This window comes from Vulpes vulpes, chromosome 3, assembly GCF_048418805.1.
Source record: "Vulpes vulpes isolate BD-2025 chromosome 3, VulVul3, whole genome shotgun sequence".
Lineage (NCBI taxonomy): Eukaryota > Metazoa > Chordata > Mammalia > Carnivora > Canidae > Vulpes > Vulpes vulpes.
The window spans coordinates 41,384,528-41,406,685 of NC_132782.1; the positions used below are offsets into that span (position 1 = coordinate 41,384,528).

Genomic DNA, 22,158 nt, shown 5'->3' on the forward strand with positions numbered 1-22,158 from the left:
ATGTCTAATTTTGGAGTGTTGCTTTCAAATTCTGAATTGGAGCAGTTCGCCCTGAAATGTCATGGATTTGTGTTTTGCCCATAGTGGATGTATACAGCTAATTTCTCTTGTGGCTTTCAGAGCAAGTCAGAGTTGAGATGGAAAATTGCTGTAGGAAGCTGGCATGATTTTAAACTCTTGAAGGAGGAGTAAAACCTCTTTCCGTTCTCCACTGCATGGAAAATATTAAACTCCCTTGCAGGACGCAGGGGAGATGATGAGTATTATGCATTTTCATCTCTTTCTCATGAGTTCTTGTGATTCAAATCCTACCCCCATTGCACTGTTAATTCTGCATTAAAAATCCTGAATGCAAAAAAAAAAAAAATCCTGAATGCCCAGATTGAATCATTATGTACCTTTCTCGTTGTAGAGGTTCTAGCGGTATTAGTTCATCTTGACTGATGCCCTTGACTTCAGAGTATAAATAGAAAAATAGAGATAGGTGACAAGGATTGATTAGCGATCCTCCTCCTAAGTGAAACAGTAAACCTCTCTAGATAAATCACTAGCTCCAAAGCCGGGAGAATGCATGTTAAAAGAATTAAGGGCAGTGTGGGTGTGTGTGTGTGTGCATTTTATTATTTTTTTTAAAGGCTTCTGAAGTTTGGAGCCGTTTGATTTTTTTTTTTTTAAGGGAAAGATTCCTTTTAAGTAAAAGGGAACTGAGATTAATATTTTATTGCCTTTCTGAGTCCCCCCTCCCTCTATGCCTAATCATATATCTATATCTGTAATTACTTTATTACTATTAGAATTTAACTGTAGGGTTGAAAGGGCTCAGGGAATCCTCTGATTGCTTCCCTGGCAATCTTAAGCCCCACAGGGAGGAAAGCAAGTATCTTGAGGTGCCCCAGCATTTCCTCTGTGCCAGCTCATGTTCTGCGCACTTGGCGTAAGTGACCCACTCACGTAACCCCGATGACACCTGCTCACGGGTGGATGCTCCCCTTATTCACCCACAGCAGGTGAGGAAGCCGAAGCGCAAGGAAGTTCAGCAGCTTGCCCCAGGAGGCACGGATCCGGGGTTTGAATCCTGCTCTCAACCATTAGGCTGCTGCCTGCCTCTTTCCCTCACCCATTCTTTCTAGAATTTGCAATCCCGAGGGTAAATTTTCACTGACCCATTCCCCTTCCCTTATAGATCTTTTAAGGCTCCCCTTGTCATGGTTTTCCCTTCTTGGAACTCGGGGAAGGAACCCCACTTCTCCCCGCCTCTCGCCTCCTCCTCAGCCTGCAACCATTGCTGCATTCTTTTTTTTTTTTTTTGCTATTTTAAAAAAATTGTTTACATTTATTCTATTTACTTATTTTTGTTATTTGCCCATTTCTGCACTCTTAAGTTACTTTACGTTGGGGTTAGAAGCCAGTGCCATGTAATAAGGGCTTGGCCAGTTCTGAGTTGGATAATATCAATAGTACAATCACCTCCTGGTGTGTACATACATCCTCTATTCCTGTTTATCACATCTTTTTTTTTTTTTTTTACAGTCTTTGCAAAACCACATTCTTCATGCCTTAGATCTTGCTATTGATGAGCGATGCCATTTTATTCATCCTTGACTAGCTCAGGTGTCTCACGGCCTTTGAATTTTGACTGTGATCCATGAGCACGTCCTGGCTTCGTGGACGTTGTGTAGCATCTGTTTAGGGTATTTATAAAAGTTTGTAACGGAGTGTCCTAGGATTCTCTGGCTCTTGAGACAACGCTGCTATTAGGATGGGGAATGTGTAAATTCCCACTGAGTGTAAAACTATCGAGAGACGGTTGTGTGACTCAGTATGATAAATGGGCACTTTGGGCCAGCTGTTGGCACATCACCTACCTGACTGCGACCCGGGGAAGAGGCCGAGGGAGTGGAGCACAGCCTCCCACCCTCTCACCCCATCCCCTAGACTCCCTCTCTGCCTGCTGCAATCCAGTGGGCCCTCCACTCTCCCGGGAGATGAAATAACTCTGCTTCCCAGGGCAAAGACCATCGTTACCCACTTACCAAGTCCCATACAAGACTCCTTTGCCACAGCAAGTTTGCAAAGTGATTGCCAGTGGTTGCTGCAGTAGAGGATTGTGCAGGATTGTGATTCGTAAGTGCAGCTTTCCCCCGCCGTTACTTCCCCTCTATTCCACAGTAAGGTCTGCTACTTGGGAGTCTGAGGTGGTGAGCCGTCCTCTCGAATTTGTCTTGTTGGCTCTGCTGCTGTCTTTTAAAAGCATGGATGATTCTTTTTTTTTTTTTTTTAAGATTTTATTTATTTATTCAGGAGAGACACAGAGAGAGAGGCAGAGGGAGAAGCAGGCTCCATGCAAGGAGCCCAATGCGGGACTCGATCCCAGGACCCCGGGGTCACGACCTGAGCTGAAGGCCAATGCTCAGCCACTGAGCCACCCAGGAGTCCCCTCACGGGTGTTTCTAGTCTGGAATTGTTTCCCTCTAGTGGTCCTGACCTCCTTGGCAGCCCCCCAACCTCACGACCTCCCCACACCCTCTGCCACTGCAGTTCCATTGGAAAAAGACCTTGACAGTTCTTCCTGTTGTTTCCTTTGGAAGTGGTGCACACGCTTGCTGAAATCATCTACCCCATATCCAGCTAGTGCACCGCAGCTCCAGTGTACCGGGCACGTTTGTGTTCCCACGACTCTCTACCCAGACCTGGGAACTTTGGCCAGTGGATTAGAGGAGAGGCAGGATATTTCCTTCCCACTGGGGAGCTCAGGTGTGCCTGGGGCGTCCTGTTCTTGCCTCTGGGATGTCATGATAGCACCGTCACGGACTTGTTCCCCTGTAAATGTTTCCCACCTGATTGAAATTCTCAAAGTCCATGAGCCTGCTTGGCTTGGCTTAGTGAGGTTCTGTAGCGCTAATCTTTTCTTCCCTTGCCTTGTTCCAAACATCATTCCAGATGGTACTGTTAGTACCCATTCAAGGAACTTCTTGGTTTTAGTAGGGTTTGGACACTGGCAGATGGACTTATCTGCCATAGAGACTTATTTGGGGGAAAAAATGTGATTTCTCAACAATGGACTTACAAGCAAGCTTAGAGTACAGCTAGGTTGTGGTAGTGGTAGAGGGACCCCTGAGAATGGAAGGTTTCTCTGGGATGACAAGATGAGACATGCAGGGTAGGGAGAAGCCCGAGGACCCAGGAGATGGCAGGCATGCTGGGAGGAGGACAGCAGTGGCTGGCAACTGGCAGCTGTGACACTGGGGAAAGGGCAGGAGGGACAGGGCGTCCCTTCAAGCAACAAGGAGTTAGAGCAGGCGTGGGGGTGGGTGGGTGGAGTTGCTGTGACCTCGGCGCTTTGGGATGGCCAGTAGTGTCAGGCAGTTGTATGTGTTGTATCTGGCGAGTCAGCGATGGGTGATTCAGTTGTGTCTTAGGGTAGCCAAGGGAAGCCAGACGCTGGTAGATGAACCAAATGACAGGTTTGGCTTAGTTTGGCATGGGATTGAGGTCATATGTGACCATAATGCTGCACAAACAGAGGATTCAAAGCAAACACCAGAAATTCAGTTTTTGCCATTCCCCCCCCTCACCCTTCTTGGCCTGTACAAACCACTCTGTGAGGTTGGGTTTTCAGTCCCGGAATGAAATCTTAGCACAGACCTGGATGCTTCTTGACATCTCAGATTAAAAAAAAAAAAAGTATTAATAACTTGTATCCACAAACACAGTCTCGGCCTAGTAAGTATTATGTCTGGTTTAGTCCATCTGCATACATTTTATTATAGAAATAAAATAGCCATTTAATTATTTTATTCGTTCCAAAGTAAAGCTTTTCCCACTCCTCCAGCTCTTGTTTGCTGTAGATGTGAAGGCCGAGGTGGGGAAGAGAGTTCTGCTGAGCTTCTCGTCCCTGTTTTCCCTCTAGGACATCCAGACTACCTCTCTCTTCCCCGGGCATCGCTGGCTCTTCAGAGTAGACAGGGCAGGTGGGGACAGGCCAAGTCCAGGGGCGTCTTCCAGCCTGACCTCACTTTGCTGTTGGCTTCCTGCAGATGTGAAGCTGACGTCTGTAGGTTCTCCGTAGGGTCCCTCCCCTCTTGGCTTCTGTGGCTCCCTCACTGTGTTTTCCTTGATGTAGGGGAGATACAAGGTCTCTTTCATGCCAGTGGGGGTGCGGCCTTCGTTCAGGTTCAGATCCCGTGGACTTGGCAGCACTTAGGGGGTAGCTAGGTGGAAAAGCCCTGGATCCTCTAGCAAACTAAGGGAGGTGGGAGCTAGAAATAGAGCTGTGGGGCTAGCCGCCGTGCACATGGTGGGAGAGGACCAGACAGTGGACACATTGGCCCAGGAGAAGACGTGGAGCCTCGTATTCGACAGATGCTCGTATTTGAGAAGCAGGAGAAGGAGCTGGAAAAAGAAGGTGGAAGGAAGCCTCTTTCAGAGTATTGTTTTCAAAGGTGCAGATTGTGCAAAAGTCAGCTCAGAATTAGGTCTTTTGTGGCTTTTTTTTTTAAAACCCAGAACGTGGAACTTAAACATGTATACATTTTTATTTCAATTGTGAAGACCCCAAAGTGTTTTCCTCCCGCGTTTGGAAAATTTGATGTTACCTTTACTTTAGAGTTTCTAATTCTTTGCCGACAAATTTTAACTTTTTTCTTTCAGTTGTGTATGAACACAGATCAAGATTAGAGAAATCCTTGCAAAAGGAAAGACTTGAACATAAAAAAGCAAAGGAAGGTAAATATAAAATGCAGTTTGTGTTCTGTGTTTTTATCATACTCCTCTTCGAAACATCACGTGCTTGCTTTACTATTTCTTTGGTGTTGTTAAGAACTTTCTCAGATCAGCCCTGAGTCAGTTTTATAAGTAGACAGAGAAGGTCAAGCGATATGTTACGCATTGAACAATACGGTAATTCCTGCTTAAGATTGGACTCTGAATCTTTCATTCGCTGCCACCTTGAGGCAGTTCATAGTATTGGTTACACATAATATATCAGAAATAAACCGCTTTAACTCTGAATATTACACACATATGTCACTCATCCCCGAAAATTCTGGCCATAGATGTCCGAGAAGTAACAGCATGTGTTGCCCGGAATATGACACATTTTATACATTCATACACATACACATACACAGGCATACAGACATTTATCTATGTTTACAACTTAATACATTGATCACATCTTATGGTGTCTCTTTTGTTTTTCTCTGCAGGGTGTCTCTTAAGTTACACACTTGTTTTTATCTTGTGAAGGCTTTTGTTGGCACAGCTGATTGGTTCAATTTGGAAAATTAGCATCTAGCACAGGCATTGGGCAACCCATTGACTTTTAACACAATTTTTCTATAAAGCATAGGCTCTATACAGCTCGTGATTGGAAATCATCCACATTCTTCGTTTGATTTATTTGCTCGTGTATTGTGAAATCCTGTGAGGAAATATAAGTTAGGTATTTTGTCTCATTACGTTGGCGTGGGATGGAGGGAGGGAGTGTGGGAGGGCAGGATGGGTTAGGATGTTTTACTGACCCTCGGTTTAAGCCTGTATGAAGAAGAGGAGTTTAGCATCATTAAGATGCTTTGATAGGATTTGGATTTTCCTTGTCTTTAAATGCAGAGTGATTTTATAGAGCCATCTAGTGGATAATAAAGCCTTAAGAGCATTAGAGATGGTTTCTGTGGCTTGATTTCTCTTTTCAAGTCCTGAATGATTTTAGCATGCCATCTAGTGGACAGCAGTAAATCATCTCTGTCTTCAGATGCGCCTCATTTTTTTTTTTTCTCCTTAATTTCAAGGAGAGTTAATCACAGAGTGCACGTTAAGAATTTACTTCTAACTAATTGGCTATAATGTATACATTATTTATTCAAGATGTACAGCTTTAAAATAAAGCTGAAAATTATATAATAGTTTTTTTTCCTACTCTTTCTAAAGCATTGAGAGGCAAAACAAAGTAGGCTACCAAGCCGATTGTTTTTAAACCTAAAATATTTTCCACAAGTGTGAACAAAATGTGCTTTTATTCTTTTAGATGTTTAAAAATTCCATAATGAGTTAATTACACCCCATTTTCTCCATTTTTTTTATTTTCTAGATTTTCTTGTTTATAAGTTAGAAGCACAAGAAACACTAAATAAAGGAAGGGTAAGTTGGGGGTTTTTTCTTAATTATTTTATGAAACTTAAAGAGAGGGAAATAATAGTGGCAAAATCTTTTACTATGTTGATCATAGGACTATAGGGCTGGAGTGTGTGTGTGTGTGTGTGTGTGTGTGTGTGTAATTTATTTATTTATTTTTTGCTGCTAAAAGAATCCCACAACATTACTGTCACTTGCACAGTCCAAATTAACTGGACCAAAGCAACTTTTTCTCTTACTCTAAGAAAATCATATAAACATTAGTTGGATGAACCATTGGCATCTTGGGGGTATTAAAATCGAGAAGAGTCCATTCCTTGCATAGCTGGGAGGCTGTCCGCTTTCAACTCTTACTTGCTTTTAAAAGCCCCAACTAAAACTGTGTGCTTTCTGTTGTGCATTTCGTAACACAGTTTCCTGTCAAGTAAAAGAGTAAAGCAATAAAATAAAGCGATGGAGCAAAATTGTAGTTCATTTTAGGAATTGTAAAAAAAAATGGGGGAAAAAACCCAACTCTAAAGGGTTGAGGGTGTCCTTGGGCTGGAGGTGGGATAGAGCGGGGGGCGTAGCAGACAATGGAAATGTGTGGGGTCCATGTGTAACCGTGTTCTGCTGGGACACAGACAAACCCACCGGATGGAACATGGCCCAGACTCAAGTTTCAGTCCTGGCTCTACTTCTAAAGGAAATGCTCGCCCTCCGCTTATTGCTTATCCTTTCTCAGTTTCTTCAGTCTGTGAAATAGATTCTCATTTGGGGAGAGTGATAGATGGAGAATGCCGTACCCCCTGAAGCTCCGGGAAGGAAAGCGCCTTCTCTCTCCCCTTTCTTAAGCCTTGCAAAGCCTGTGAGGCCTGGCCTGGCCTTCGCTGGTTCATCGCCACAGCCCCCTGGAGCCCCTGGCACGGGGTGTTAGCCGCGCGCAGTGACTGTGTCTCGGGACAAGTGCCTTGTGCCTCTGAGCCCTGGTTCTTCGCAACTTGAGAGGGGACATAAATCATTTCCAGGGCCCTGCCAAGCTGCTCGTTTGTGAAGCCATGCCTTGCTTTTTCTTTAACTAAAGTTAGCAAACTTCCAGGAATGTTAAAACTTCATTCCTGCCATTAAATAAAGAGCCGGCCCTAGAGACGTCCTGGTTCAAGCAGGACATTCATCATAGCTTCTATGAGTGAAATAAGTGGAATTCTTCTGTTAAGTGCTTTAAGCTAGTTTAGCAAGAGAGCCAGAATCGTTATCATCGTGTTAACTATTTTCTTTTCAATTTGCAGCAAGATTCCAATAGTAGATACAGTGCATTGAACGTGCAGCATCAGATGTTGAAAGTGAGTCATTTAACGTTGTTCCTCCTGAATGAATGAAAGAATTAACTGAGTAACTTAAGTGATCAGGGAAAGCTTTTACAGAAGATTGATTTGTGTGGTAACGTGGAACATTAAAGTCACATTTGCAGTAAACACGATGTAGAATTGTGACGTGTCCCCTCCTCTAATCACCCCAGTTACAAAAATCACGGTCAGCTTATTAATACGTTTTCTTGTAAATCAGTCTGTCTGGTCACCTCATTTAAAATTTTATTCTTCTCTTTATCCTTTAAGGCTTTTTTTGTTTGTGTCTGCTTGTTTCATGTCTCACAGTGGTCTTCCTTAGACGTTTCTGTGATCCCTGGAACACCAGAGGCAGCAGACAATGAAACGCCTCCTTCATGTTACCGATACTTAATGTGTCCTTTCACCTACCCCAGGAACACAATTTATATTTAAAGATTCTCCTTCCTTGGTTCTGGGGTAAAACTCATTATTGTGTGTCAAGAAGACTTAGAAGGAGAGAGAGTGAGTGGAGGGGAGAGATTCATTATTTCTGTCAAGCTAGAAGAGAGGAGTGGATGCCATCCAGTGTTCTGCACAGCGGGGAAACCATGCCCTGATCTCTAGGCCTCCAGCCCCCCTTCCTCCTCCGCCTCACTTTTGGTTTGGCGTTGTCTTTCCTCCCATATCAGGAGAGCAAGTGCTTTTTACTGAAGCCAGAACCTTTCCTACTATCCAGAAAGCTGTGTGTGGATTAAGGCACACTGCCCTTTCACATTTAAGCATTTGGAGACCGTGGGATTTATCTAGACTGTGATCACAGCATGGTGTTCTGACCAGAAATAGGGCAAATAATCATTCTATAAACAATGTATTATTTCCCCCAAAGGGAAGGAAATCTGTTTTTTTTTCTTTTTCTTTTTCTTTAAACTGGGTTACCCAGAGGGCTGAGAATTAAAGAAGGGAAATAAAAAATGTTGCTGGGAAAACATTAGATTGAAAGAGGAAGTCTGGAATATCCATAGAAGTATAGTTTTTCCATTAGCTTTACCCTGTCTCCACAGCAGTGTGAGTCCGGGGAGTTGCCCCGGATCCTTCCCCTCCCCTTCTCTCCTTGCTGACTTCTAACTTCTTGTTGTCTTTACCCACGTTGAAAATTGAGGAGAAGATTATTTTTGGCCCGGATCCCCAACACTTGATTTGAAATGTGAGGGAAATGGAGGGGGAACTGCCCAAATTAACAGCAAGCCTGAGGAAGACAAAGCCTCCCGCTTCATCTGTTGGGGGGGGGCGGGGAGATTGAGGCGCTGTCAGCTGGGGTGTCATTTCGAGAATGTGCATCTCTGCTCAGGTTCTCATCTTCGCAGAGTCAACACGAAGAGCTGAAGAAGCAGCACAGCGACTTGGAGGAAGAGCACCGCAGACAAGGAGAAGACTTCAGTAGGACATTTAATGACCATAAGCAGAAATACCTGCAGCTACAGCAGGAGAAAGAACAAGAACTTTCTAAGCTAAAAGGTATTTGCAAGTCTGATTAGCTAGTTTACATGGAAATAACTACTCCTGTAATGTTTCAGTAAAGCCATAGAATTTTGGTTTTTGTGGGTTTTTTTGCATGGTGATTGGTTCACATTTATCATGTGGCTATTTATAGGCACGTACTTCTTTGTAACATGTCACATTTACCCTTATCTCTTTGGGTTTGTTTAGAGAAACAGGATAGAGTACTTGGTGTTTCTCGATGGGGCACACTGGCCACATCGGGCAAGACCATTTTTATGTGTGCTGTAGGATATTTAGTATCTCTGACCTCTACCCACAAAATGCCATCAATGCTTCACATTCAGTGCAATGATCAAAATTGCCCCGTGCATTTCCTAGTCTCCAAGGGGCCAAGAAATCTACCTGTTGATCGCTAGTGGTAGCTTGGAAAAGCTCAGGATCTAGAGTCAGACTGCCCTGGCGAGACTTGGCCTCTTCAATTACTGGTTCTACGACCATGGGCAAGTTGTATGATCACCACGGGCCTCATCGTCATCATCTGTCAAACTGGGATATTCAAAAGTTACCAACCTCGCAGGGTTGTATGTAAAGCACCTAGGACAGTTTCTGATACATGATCACTGTCAGCATGAGGTATTTTCTTGGTATTCTGAAACAAATGTATCACTCTGAGTGTATGTAAAGTCTGGAAAAAAGGGAAATCTTCTGCAATCAGTTATCCAGGTGCTTAATAAGTTTGAAGTGTGACAGTTGGTTTAAAAAGTCACATGGTGCTCGTGAAAACAATGGTGAAATCCAAGGAACGTCTGTGGTCCAGTTAGTTATACTGTGCCAAACTCTATTTTTATTTTATATAAGATACCATCATAGAGGGAAGGAATCTGAGTGATAGGTTGATAGGTACTTTGGACCTCTCTATACTTTTTTTTTTTTTGCATTGTTATGTCTATAAGTATTTCAAAATAATAAGTTATAACAAAAAGGCACATGAGAGTTAAGTAGCCATTGAGGCAGATTGCAGAGGGTTAACATGGTCCTGAGAGATCTGGGCCAGGTGTCAGCCGATAATACCCACGAGCTATAGACACGCAGGACACGCAGGGGCGTCGGTTGGCTTGGTGGTGGTATGGGCACATGGTGGAGATCATGAAGATAACAGAGAAAAGTCCTCACAAAGGTAATATAAAGCGTGTCTTCTTATGTCTACTCGGTATTATTTTCTTTGAAACAAAGGGCATTTAGAGTAAAATTTTAACAAATTATATGTAGAAGTTATAAATCAGAACCGTGGAAAAGAGGAGGACACCTGTACGTGAGTTCTGCGTACTAAGAGAATTTAAGCCTCGTAACCTGGCCTAAATTTCCTGGCAGCCAGGACAGAAAGGGAAATGCAGTAAGTTATGGGCCTCTTATCAGAAAGAGAGTGTACCTACCTGTGGGTGGGGTAAGGGAGGGAGAAACAGAGAGAGAGAGAGAGAGAAGGGGGGAGAGAGAACAGTATTCCCAGTATCAGTTAGTTTTTGGGAGAATTCTCTGAGAGGCCTTAAACAATAGGGTGTGACAATGCCTTTGATGGCACTTTTATGAGCAGTTCCTCCATCAGCACTTCCGTTCAATTATGATCCTTTGATAAAAGCTGCGGACAGTAAGTTAAAGCATATTGTGATGGAGGCAGGTCGGTAGTGGCAACTCAGGCGTATAATCCAGGTAGTCTCTGGTAAAGTTCATTGTGATGCCAGGAGAGAGTTTAGACTCCCTAGGGAGATGAGCCAGTAGCCTATAAGCTTAGATAATTATTCTTTTCCTTCCCTGTTATAATAATAGCTGACACTCAGCTAATGTTTACCATGTGCCAGGACCAGGTGAAACTCTTCGTGTGGTTATTTTATTTAATTCTCATAACAACCTGTAAGCTGGGCATTGTGTTTAGCCTAATTTAACAGATGAGGAAATTGAAACCTTCATAAAGTTAAAGAATTTACTCAAGGGCAATACATTTAAGGCACAGAAGCAACCACCTTTGAGTTTATGATGGAAAACTCCTTTAGAAGCTAACAGTTTGGGTATTGAGTGCACCTGTGTGTGGGTGTGTGTGTCTGTGTGTGTCCTAAAGCCTCATCCAGCCAACAGCACGCTGACAGTCCCCATGGTATTCCCCCTTGATTCCCAGTGGTATTTTGACCTTCGAGTCGAAACCTTTCCTACCTGTTCTTGATCTCTCCCCTACACCCAGTCAGCAATCCAGAGCTCAGGGGTGAGGCAGGGACCCTAAGGGAGTAAAAGTGGGCAGAAAATATGGTAAGAGATGGTGGTGGAAACTTTTCTCAGTGCTGAGTGCCACGCTGGAGGATTAGGATTTTGTCTGCAGGGGGTGACATCCACTCAGGGATTGTTTGCTCAGCACAGTGTAGACTCAGACCTCCTGTCCCATCCCCCTTCACTTTCGGAGGTGTCTCCCATTGCAAAATGAATTAGAATGTTCCCTGCCACCATTCAACCTCTGCTGAGTATTGTCACGTGAGAATTGGCCTCGTGTTGCCAGATCTTAGTAGACCCAGATCCTTGATTTCTAAATGGTTCAAATGTGGAACACTCTGCATAGGCCAACACTGCAAGACTGCAAGGGCCAAAAAAAAAAAAAAAAAAAGTTGGATTCAGCCCTGGGGCTGCCAGTTTATAACATCCAGTGTCCAGAAACAGCAAAAGTGAGAAAATCACCAAGAGGGTAAGAGAAGTAGGCCTGGCGTCTTTACGTCACTGAGGCTGTTCCTTGAGCAGTGGGCTTGAGATGGGAGAGATTATAGGACTTCCCTTGGACAGCTATAGTCTCACATTGTTGCCCTGGAAAAAACTGTCCTGTCGCTGTTGGAGGGGGATTTTGCATCAGGCAGGAAGTCAGTAGTAAGAGAAAGAAAATATACTTAGAATTTTTAAACAGGTAAGTGGGGTTTCTCTCTGTTTCTTCATTTCTTGAGTTGCCTTTGTAATTGAAATACGTTTTGGGGTCTGTGGAGATTATTGGTTCTGTGAGAAAAAGGATTTGTACTCTTTGATAACTTTCTTTTTAATTTGTGGAGAGACTCAAATCTTATAGCGTCCATGCCCTTTACACTTTGTTCCTGAGGACCTGCTTATTGACAGAAATCCTTCATTTTCAACTCCTGACTAATTAGAAATCCTTAACTTCCACACTGTGTAGCTTCCTTAAAAGTATTTAAATTCCCGAACCAGATTGTATTGGAATATCAAGCTGAATCCATGCCACATCCCAAAGTGATACAGTTGTCGTTGATTCGGCATCAGAGTTCAAAACAAATCCTAAAAATAGTTGTGTGAAGTTTTAGATATGAAAATAATGGGATCCAAAGCCAAAAAAAAAAAAAAAATCCTAAGGCTTTATGCATGATTTTTTTTTTTTTCCGCAAATAGAAACCGTGTACAATTTGAGAGAAGAAAACAGACAACTAAGGAAAGCGCACCAAGACATGCACACACAGCTTCAAGACGTCAAGGTAAAACAAGACGGAGCGTTTGACTGCTTGGCATTGGCCTGCTTTACTCTGTAGAATGGCTTGACCAGTCAGCCCCTAAGTGACCTGCGTTACAAATCCACACTGTTATTCTGGGCTTTGCATAAACTAGAATGTGCCCAGTACTTTGACCACTGCTGCCCTGTAAGCTAAAAGATGGTCTGAAAAATCCAAACGTTTTCATGAGTAGCGAAACGATTCTTTGGCTAGGTGGTTGCCTTGTAATAAGCATTTTATCTGCCAAGGCTTATTAATAATGAAATATTCATTCCTTTGGTTTTGACCTCATGGTAAAGGATTGTGATACTTAGGTGTAGCGCATTCTAGGTTTCGGCATGCTACATTACTATCGTCCTCTCTCTCCGACGATTTCTTAAACGTAGCAAGTGTCACCAGAACAGCAGACAAGCAGACAAGCAAGCTGCCTTTGGGTGTTCGTACCACTGTCAGCAGCGGAAGAAGAATCTGTCTGGGAATGCTAAATCTCAACATGTAACATTCTTTTTTGTGTAGCAACAGCATAAGAATTTACTCTCGGAGCATGAACAGCTTGTAGTGACTTTGGAAGACCACAAGAGTGCACTAGCGGCTGCACAGGTTAGAAGGGTAGCAGCCTCTGTGGGTTCTTGTCACAATCTGCTTAACATTTCCGAATTCCTTTATGCATGTGGTCTCTGACAAGCCAATCTTGAGTGAGTTCCTTCGGACACACGGCTCTCCTGATCCTGAGGATCATGCATGCTTTCGAAATTCAATCAAGAGAATATGAAATCAGCCTTTGATGAGGTTTTGCACCGGTAGTGTGGTACCTGTGACCACTTCTGCCCTACACGCAATGGGCTAATGCTTGTTTAAATCCCAGAGATGGTCCCATCTGTATGGTCTTTTGCCACTCTCTGACCTGTGGTGACTCTTCTTCTAGGATCTACAGGATTTTATGATGCTAGCTCCCAACTACATGACTGTCAGACTTTTTCTTCCATTCCCCCCTCCTTTGCTCCCATATTCCAGCCTACGCATGCTCCTTTTACGACCAGCCTTAGGTGTTCTTGGCCAAATTATGGAAAATAAGAGACCTCATGTCAATGGAGAAGGAAAAACAGGAGTCATAAATTCTGTTTGTTCAAAGCCTAGAATAGCCCCTGGCACAGAGCAGGCCCTCCGTGCTTATGCACTGAATGTGCAAGCGCACGAATACGGGTGTCGGAGAGCTTATGAAAGCAATACCATACTGTGTTTTACAGCTTTCTAGGAGATGCAAGTAAATAGGAATGGCTAGCTTAGCCACTGGGTTTGTACTTTTCTTCTGTGGAAAGAATTAAGAGGAAAACCAACTATCTGTCCTTAATCAGGAGACCATGTATTATTTTTTGTCTTTATAAAATTATGAAAAGCATAACATGCTGGGCCCTGACCCATCTCACAGGCTGTAGCATCTTGTGTTTGTGGGACTTGTTTTCAAGGTAGTCATTGGATATAATATTTCCCTATGAAGCTATAGCTGAGTGGTATTATTTTACACGTGTACAAATTAAATGGACTTTAGGAGATTGTTTCACTTAAAACCTTCTTTATACAATTTTTACCGAGTATTACTTTATTTGAGGCTGTTTTTCATGCAAACATTGTGACAAACCGATTTGAATATTCTGTGTGCTGTGATGGCCACAAATATCAGACTAAGCAACAGCCCAATTTTTAAATGTAGCCGAGTGGGGGAAAGCAAGTACAAAATAGAATTTGAGTTTATAGTGTGTCTGGGATCATCATAAGAACTTTTCATACAGGATTTTATTTAATGTTCGCAGTCTACTTTGTAACATTGTGCCCTTTTTTATAACCAAATGCAAGGAAGTCAAAGGGAAAATAGCTGGCCTAAGATCAGCGACCAGAACTGAGGTTAGAGCTTAGGTCCTCTTGACATCACGGTCACGGGTAACTCATAAGCTGGTGTTTTTGGAGACTTCCCTGCATCACAGTTAGCTGGGCCTTGTCCCAGACCTACCGAGTCATAGTTCCTAGGATGGGGGCCCCAGAGATTGCATTTTTAACACGATCCTTCATGATTCTCAATGCACACTAATGTTTGAGAGCTGCGGCATAACTGCTTTCAAATATGTATCTCGGAGGAGGAGAAAGAAGAAATATTTACTAAAAGTATCACTATGTGGACAGATGTCTTTTTTTTAAGATTGCCTTTGACCTCCAAAGTTGGTATGCAAGTTTTTCGATAGATCTCTGGGATAAGGGCCACTCACTGTTAGCCATGTGGCATTCCTTTGTACGAATTATAAGGAAGCGCTCCCCTGAGACAGATTTCATAAGAAAACTTCTTCACCTTTGTGTGAGTTGGAAAAAGAATTAAAAAAGGCCCCTCTTCGTCAGGGTGGAAGAGCACTCGCTATGCCAGGGTGCACGGCTGGGGCAGCGGGAGCGCCAGCTGGATTCCAGCCTCCACTCAGCTGCTCTGTTGTGCGCACTGTCTGGGAAACTTGTCCAGAAAAGAGTTCTGTGGTTTTTGTGTGTGTCTATGTAGGTGTGTGTTTACACACACAGAATCTCTGTTTTAGGACAACAGTGTTGGTGCATATGATGAGCTAAGTATGAGCAGTGTCTATTGATTTTCTTAGTTAAGGTATTTGATTTTTTTCCCCAGCCTTTCTAGCTCCTCGTATGAAAAATATTGTGCACGCACACACACATACACACTGCACCACATATACACAGATACGCCCGTATGAGTATATTGTATTTAATACTTACATGAGTACCTTTATCACCTTAGAAGAGGGAAGGTTCACAATGAGGGATAAAAATCTAGGCTCATTTCATGCCTACGCTGTTGCCTCCCTAAATCTGCAGAGCACAATACCAGAAGCCTTCTGGAGAGGGAGGGACCCTATTTGAGCACAGGTTGATGGAGGGGGTGGGGAGTAAGGGGGTGGCCTGACCGATTTATGTATATATTTACTTATTTTAAACTTCGGATTCCTTTTCACTGAAAAACATTACTCAGACCAATTTGGTAAAAGATATCTGCGCTTGTATTTATATAATTGTGTGAATTTTTAAACAGATTTTTTTTTAATGCTATAACACTGGTTGCAAACTGCCTTGTGAATAATGGTATTTATACCACAAAGTTATTTATAAGAATTCTGACTGTTTAACATAGCATGAGAAACTAACATCTGTCTTAGATATTTTTTCTCTGTTCCCTTGATGTCTAATTCTCATTTGCATGTGCTTAAAAATGGGTAAGCATGTCCAAGTAAGAATAGCTAATGCATGGAAATAATCTGCATATTTTTCCTAATTTGTATGTAGGTAAAATATCTTAGCCTAGGCTTCCAGTGAACCCTAATGTCCATCCATGAACGATCATGTCTCTTTCCCTCCTCACATTGTACAATTGGCATCCGATTGTGCAATGTATGCACAGACGCAAGTTGCAGAGTATAAACAGTTGAAAGATACTCTGAATCGGATTCCAAGCCTTCGAAAGCCAGAACAAGCAGAGCAGCCGAATGTGACCCAGGTGACACATTCTCCACAAGGCGACAACACAGCCAGGGAGAACACAGCCGGAGAGCCACGGGAGGTAAGAGGCGCCAACTGCTCTTCCACGGTCGGGTCACTTCCCCGTCATGCTGTCACCAGGTGAACGGCTCTATATATTGCCACCTCTTCCTGTGCAACAGTGGTTCTCAAATTTGCACGTATATCGGAGCCCCCAGCAGAGCTGTTTTAACGCAGATAGTTGGGCCCTAGCCCAGAATTTCCAGTTCAGTTATTTTGGGATGAGGCCTGACGATTTGCATTTGTGACTGATTCAGCTGGTCTGGGGAGGACGCTTTGAGAACTGCTATAGTGTTTTCTGGGAAGGACTTTACTGGCTTTGTTTATTCAGGTGGGTTTATTGGTTTGAAGGAGCTGTTGTGTCTGAAGCTTTTTTTAAACCTCTTTTTGTTGTTGTTCTTGTCGTTTGGCTTTTTGGGGGGGTGGAGTGAGAAGACTGAATGATCATGAGGGTGTTGACAGCCCACTCAAGTGTTGAAGTTGCTGATACAGTTGAACTTGATGCAGTGCTAGGTCCACACAGAACAAGCCAAGCGTTGTATTTAAGAGGTCTTTATAAAGCTATCAAAGGTATGAGTGCTAGTCTGTTAATCCACCTTTTTTTTTTTTTTTTAATTTCTGCTTTTCATAAAAATTGAGGCTTGCCGAAGACTATCTTATAAGAGGGACATCCAAAGTAGGGTCATCCTTATCTTTAATTCTCACATATTGTTGTTTTAATCACATGCATAATAAAAATGGCAAATATGACTATGTGTCTCCCCGAGGAAGTTGTTTTTAACAGTGAATGTTTGAGAGCTGTGTCCTGAGTTACCATCTTATGGGAATCATTCAGTTGCTGTGAGAGGACCTCATGGAAGCCTTCATTCCTTTACAGACGGGGCCTTCTGTGTCCTTCTGGACCCTTGTTTGCTACTATTAAGAAGATATGACCAGATCCCTGGCCTGGGAATTGGTTCTGTTCTCTCTCCTGGTCTCACTACCAGTTTACTGGATTAATTTATCTTTTAATGCCTCAGACCTTCAGTTTTTTCATCTGGGAGGTGGGGTTGGTAGTTCTCTGCTGTCACCTTTCTCATGGGAATGGCTTGGAGATAATTGGCACGTATCTGAAAGCACTTAGGGCCCCTTAGAGAAATATTTTGTATAAAGCCAGGACAGTATTAGGTCAAACGTGCCAGGTATGTGAGGATATTGGTAAGACATATCTCCAGAAGTTGTCCTCAGATGTCTGAGAGAGGGCTTTCTTCCTCCATTCATTTCACTCATTCATTCATTCATTCATTCATTCAATCAATCCAGTTTCTCAGTTATAGTTCTGCTAATTTAAGAAGAGGACTTCACATTTATTTCAATTTGGAAGAACAGTCTGACCAAAGAAGATTGGACGAGGGGAGGAGTGATATATTTTCTTATGATATTGTATCATCTCTTCTTTGCCCCTCTTTTCTAAGTAATGAAGATCACGTGGAAATCTCTGAAACTTTAAATCCAGGAAAATCCATTTAAATCAACCAATTTTAGAAGAAGAGTTCTCTGTAAAAAGATATGCTTTTTTTATGTTGACTTTTCTGTGTTAGCAATACAAAATACAAAATATTTCCTCTGATTTACGAGGAAATGCTATTTAGTACATAAAAAAATATTTTCTTATATTTGGTTTAATGAGCACTATTTGCAGCTACCGTGGGCATCTATTAGTAATGGCATTCTTTTTTTCTTTTTATTAGTTAATAAAAAATAAACCCAGTTCATCTTCAACTTGATCTTGTCCTTCTCTTTTCAAATTATAATTTTTTTTAAAGTTTTATTCATTTAAGTAATCTTTACACACCTCCATGGGGCTCGAACTCACAACCCTGAGGTCAGGAGTCGCACCCTCTTCCAATGAGCCAGCCAGGTGTCCCACTTTTTCAAATCCTTATTGAAAACAGAATTTACATTGAAGTAGGTGACATAGACACTGCATTACTTGAAGGCTGAGGGATTTTTTTCCCTTTTGTTTTAAAGGAGAAACAGGAGTTAGATTGCTTTTGAGGGAAGGGTCTGCTGAGATGTGGTCAGGTGCAGACTTTACTTTTGAGCTACTTAACCGTATTGTTTCTGAGATGAAATTTTGCTTATGTTCTCTCTCTTTTATAAGTGAGATTACATAGTGAGAAGCGTTAAGTGACTCCACTGCAGCCATACTTTTCAGTGAGGGCTCTGCTCTCTACTTCTGGACGCCAGGGCTTTGCTTATGTTGTAACCCCATAGAGATTATGTCACTGTTTTCGAAATGGAAGAATGTCATTTCCAGTGATGTGCTTGGCCTAGGTGTCTCGAAATAGTGATGCGTGGCAGACACATGAAACAGTTCCCAGGAGAACAGAAGAATCAAAACTTTACCCTCCCACCCAGAAGGAGGCAGACTTTCAGGCTCCAGCAGATCTGAACCAGCACGACGCGGAACCCCGAGAACCCGAGGAGCGGCAGGTGGAAGAGGAGCACAGAAAGGCCCTGGAAGAGGAAGCGATGGAGCAGGTTGGGCAGGCTGAGCATCTGGAGGAGGAACATGATCCATCTCCAGAGGAGCAGGATCGGGAATGGAAGGAACAGCATCGGGAATGGAAGGAACAGCATGAAACCAGAGAAGAAGCCAACCTTCTAGGGGGTCACGCTCCGGCTGAGGTAAGAGGTCATCCACTTCCTGTCCACCAGGATGATGTTTTGTCGGCTGGGATAGGGAACGTGGCTTTGCTTGTAAGCACTGAAAAAGCCTCCCCATATCTGACAGTCTCCCAAATAAAATTTGAGGGACTTCACTAAACGTTGAATGCACATGCTTAAGCTTTCTATTGTAATGTTCGTGGCTTAGCTGCTCACATGGCTCAGGAAGATGCCCGGTGGGAGGAGAAGGCTCCTGTTGGTGTGTGTATTTTCTTTGCGAGCAGCACATCACAAGGGAGCATCACGCTCCCTTCCTTGAGCAGTAGGAGGAGGCATGAGCGCCTGACTGGGCACTTCCCAGAATGTGCTCAAGTCCCACGGGCATCTTGAGGCCGAGAAGGGTCTCATTTTCTAGACTCAAAAGCCTCCCTCTCCCTGTTCATTTACTATCAAATGGTAGGTTGGCTTTTGCACATTCATCTTCAAGGTGGTTATTAAGTTGTCAAAAGGCTGATCTTAGAATCACTTAAGAATGCCCCACTGGGTGAGTATGTTTAACCAGTCCCTGCTCCGGCTCCCCCTACAGAGCCTGCCCTCTCACAGAAGTAAGGCTTTTTCCCTTTAGAAAATCCATTTTTATGAGACATCATACTTTAAAAGAACTTGAAGCAACACTGAACGCAGAGGGCTGTCTCTCTTCTGCTGTCTCTAAGCCGATACCTAGCAGTGGGCTACTTGGCCTTTCCATAGATGCTGATCACCTTTTATTTATGACTCTGAAGCTTTGTGTGGCCTCAGACTCTAAGACTTCAAGCTGGTTGAGGCTCTGGGCTGAGTAGATGCAAAGGCCTCTGTTGTACTTCCACATTGTTGCGCACTTCGCATGGAGAAGCCTCTCCCAGCCTTGTGTCCCTCATAGCTTTCTTCAAAAGTAATTCCCCCGTCGGTTTGATTTCCCTCACCCCTGCACCTTCTTTCCTTTGGTGAAAATTGCTTGTGCTTGTGTTGGTTGGGAGAGACGGTGGGCAGGAGAGGGTGGTGAGTAGCCCAGTGGGGAGCAGAGTTTAAGGATTCCTGCATCAGTTCTTCCTTTCATTGGAAGGTACTTTGTTCTCATGCATTCTCTTTTTCTTTGAAGACTTTTTCTTTTTTTTTTTAAGATTTTATTTATTCATGAGACACAGAGAGAGAGAGAGAGAGAGAGAGAGACACACAGGCAGAGGGTGAAGCAGGCTCCATGCAGGGAGCCCGATGTGGGACTCGATCCAGGACCCCAGGATCACGCCTTGAGCTGAAGGCAGATGCTCAAGTGCTAAGCCACCCACCACTCTGGCGTCCTGAAGAATTTGGTCTTTGTCTCTCCACAAATATCTGAAATTGGCTTTCTTTTTTTCTTTTCTTTTCTTTTCCTTTTATCTTTTCTTCTTTCATTTTTCATTTTTCTTTTCTCTTTTATCTTTTTTCTTTTCTTCTTTCTTGGCTCAGGGTAGCCTGAGCTTGGTTTTGCACTCCTAGTATTAATTGGCATCCTTGCATCTTCAGCTCTTCCTGGAAACACTGCCCCAGTTAACGTGAGGTCCCCCAGCGCCCGCTTACAGCAGAGCCTTGCGAACATAACACTTAATTACGGTCCAAAACGGCGTTCTTCGGCTGTGTCCCCTTCCTCGTGGGAGGGAGCACACCGAACACCTGCCGGGGCGCCGGCCACTCCGGGCGATCGAGGGTGGGAGGCAGGCGCCCGGGGCCTTTGCATCTACTCACCTGACTCCAGGGGTTCGCTCCGCCGGCCCTGCCTCCTGAGCCTGTCGTGAGAAACGAGGAGGAGGCGCCCCAGAGGTCCCGATGCCTTGCTCAGCTCCAGCTCGTTGTCCCCCAGGTGCGTCCTTCGGCCGGGCCGGCCACCAGACTCCGACCGGCGTCCGAGGAGCAGCTGGAGCAGCGGCCGAGGGAGCAGCAGGAGGCCGGGCGCCAGCAGAGGCTGCAGGGCCACGCGTGGAGGCAGCGGCAGCAGCAGCTCCTGGCCGGGGCGGCCCGGCAGAGGCAGGCGGGCCCCGAGGACGGGCGGCCGCGGCCCCCCGAGCAGCTCCGGTAGCCTCCTGGCCACGACGTGGCGGCCAGCCCCGCCCCGTGTCCTTCTTACTTATTTTTAATTTCTGAAGATCTTATTAATAGAGAGACAGAGTGAGCGGGAGAGGGGACACAGGAGGGACAGGGGAGGGGGAGAAGCGGACTCTGCACGCAGACTCCGCCCTGAGCTGGGAGCCCAACACGGGGGACTCGAACCCGGGACCCTGGGATCATGATCTGAGCCCCACCCTTCCCGGCACACACCCCCTGCCTTGATCCCATCAGCAGATGGCAGTAGCTTTGTGTGTGTGTTACCTGTGAGCCTGAGGGGCTCCCCTGGCTGGGGCAGGACGACAACTTGAAAGTTAAACGTCCAGATGTTTAATTTTTAAAATAAATGTTTCTTAAACATTTTTAAATAAATGCCCCCCCCCCCCCCCGATTAAAAATGTTAGGTCTCTAAGCTTAGTGTAGCTCTCAAAATTACCTAGCAGGTTTGGTGATGACTGTATTTTACTCCATCACTTCAAAGGTGTCTTCTCTCTTTCAAGGCATCCTTTGAAATCGTATCTGGAATCCTTACGAAGCCTGATAGCAAAAGGTGTAAAAAAAAAAAAAAAGAAAAAAAAATCTGACTCTTTAAGAAAACGTGGAAAAATGCGTTTATTACTACCTTTAAATATAACTGACTTATGGCCAGTCGTGCTACTTAATTTGTCACTGGACTGATAATGTTCGTGCCGTTACAGGCAGCAAGCTCGCTACAATGCCATGGATCATGATATCGTCCAGGGCGCGGAGGACCAGGGCATCCAAGAAGAGGAAGGAGGTGGTGAGACTTCTTAGATGATGCATATGTTAATTGGATGACTTGGTAATACAGATTATCAACTCAGTGCCGTGGGCACGTGTGAGTACACACAAGGGAGGCCTGTGTGCTGCGTGTCTTTTTTTGTTGTCGGTGTTAGGCGTTTGCCAGTCCTCCGGCACGGTGCTCGTTGGTGGCCCAGACTATTCGAGATCATGTATTTCCTTCTTGATGTTTTTCCTGTCGTTTAGGCTTTTTGTATACGGAACTGTTATTTCTGACACATTATCCCCGGGCTGCTGTACTCTGGGAAATGGCTCCATTTTCACCTTACCTTGAAAGCCTTTGGATCATTGCCTTTAAAAGTTTTTCAAATTAAGGCAATAGTAGCTTTCGCTGGTGGTGAGCGGCTCCTGTGTAATTTATCAAATATCACTTGCTGGGTAACAACTAGAAAGTAGCCTCTCTGGCAACTCGAACACTCAGACAGGTATCCTTTTTTTTAAAAAAGCCTAAAAGAAGGTGATTACCCAAACTCTCTGCATAGCCTCTTCTGATATTTTATAGCCCTTATAGTCAAGAAATC

At 44.0% G+C, this 22,158-nt stretch overlaps 1 protein-coding gene across 6 annotated transcripts in view; it reads left to right on the plus strand.

Moving 5' to 3' along the window:
• Nucleotides 1-22,158, plus strand: part of GOLIM4 (golgi integral membrane protein 4) — a 76,918-nt gene that overhangs the window by 40,789 nt on the left and 13,971 nt on the right. For 3 of the 6 annotated variants that reach the window (XM_072752293.1, XM_026007715.2, XM_072752294.1), the window contains exons 2-11: nucleotides 4,651-4,725; nucleotides 6,089-6,138; nucleotides 7,401-7,454; nucleotides 8,804-8,954; nucleotides 12,369-12,451; nucleotides 12,983-13,066; nucleotides 15,912-16,070; nucleotides 18,365-18,718; nucleotides 20,574-20,785; nucleotides 21,514-21,596. In XM_072752293.1, coding sequence (XP_072608394.1) covers nucleotides 4,651-4,725; nucleotides 6,089-6,138; nucleotides 7,401-7,454; nucleotides 8,804-8,954; nucleotides 12,369-12,451; nucleotides 12,983-13,066; nucleotides 15,912-16,070; nucleotides 18,365-18,718; nucleotides 20,574-20,785; nucleotides 21,514-21,596 — 1,305 coding nt within the window. The remainder of the gene's footprint in view (nucleotides 1-4,650; nucleotides 4,726-6,088; nucleotides 6,139-7,400; nucleotides 7,455-8,803; nucleotides 8,955-12,368; nucleotides 12,452-12,982; nucleotides 13,067-15,911; nucleotides 16,071-18,364; nucleotides 18,719-20,573; nucleotides 20,786-21,513; nucleotides 21,597-22,158) is intronic. The other 3 variants (XM_026007716.2, XM_026007718.2, XM_026007717.2) reach the window with 3 other exon arrangements.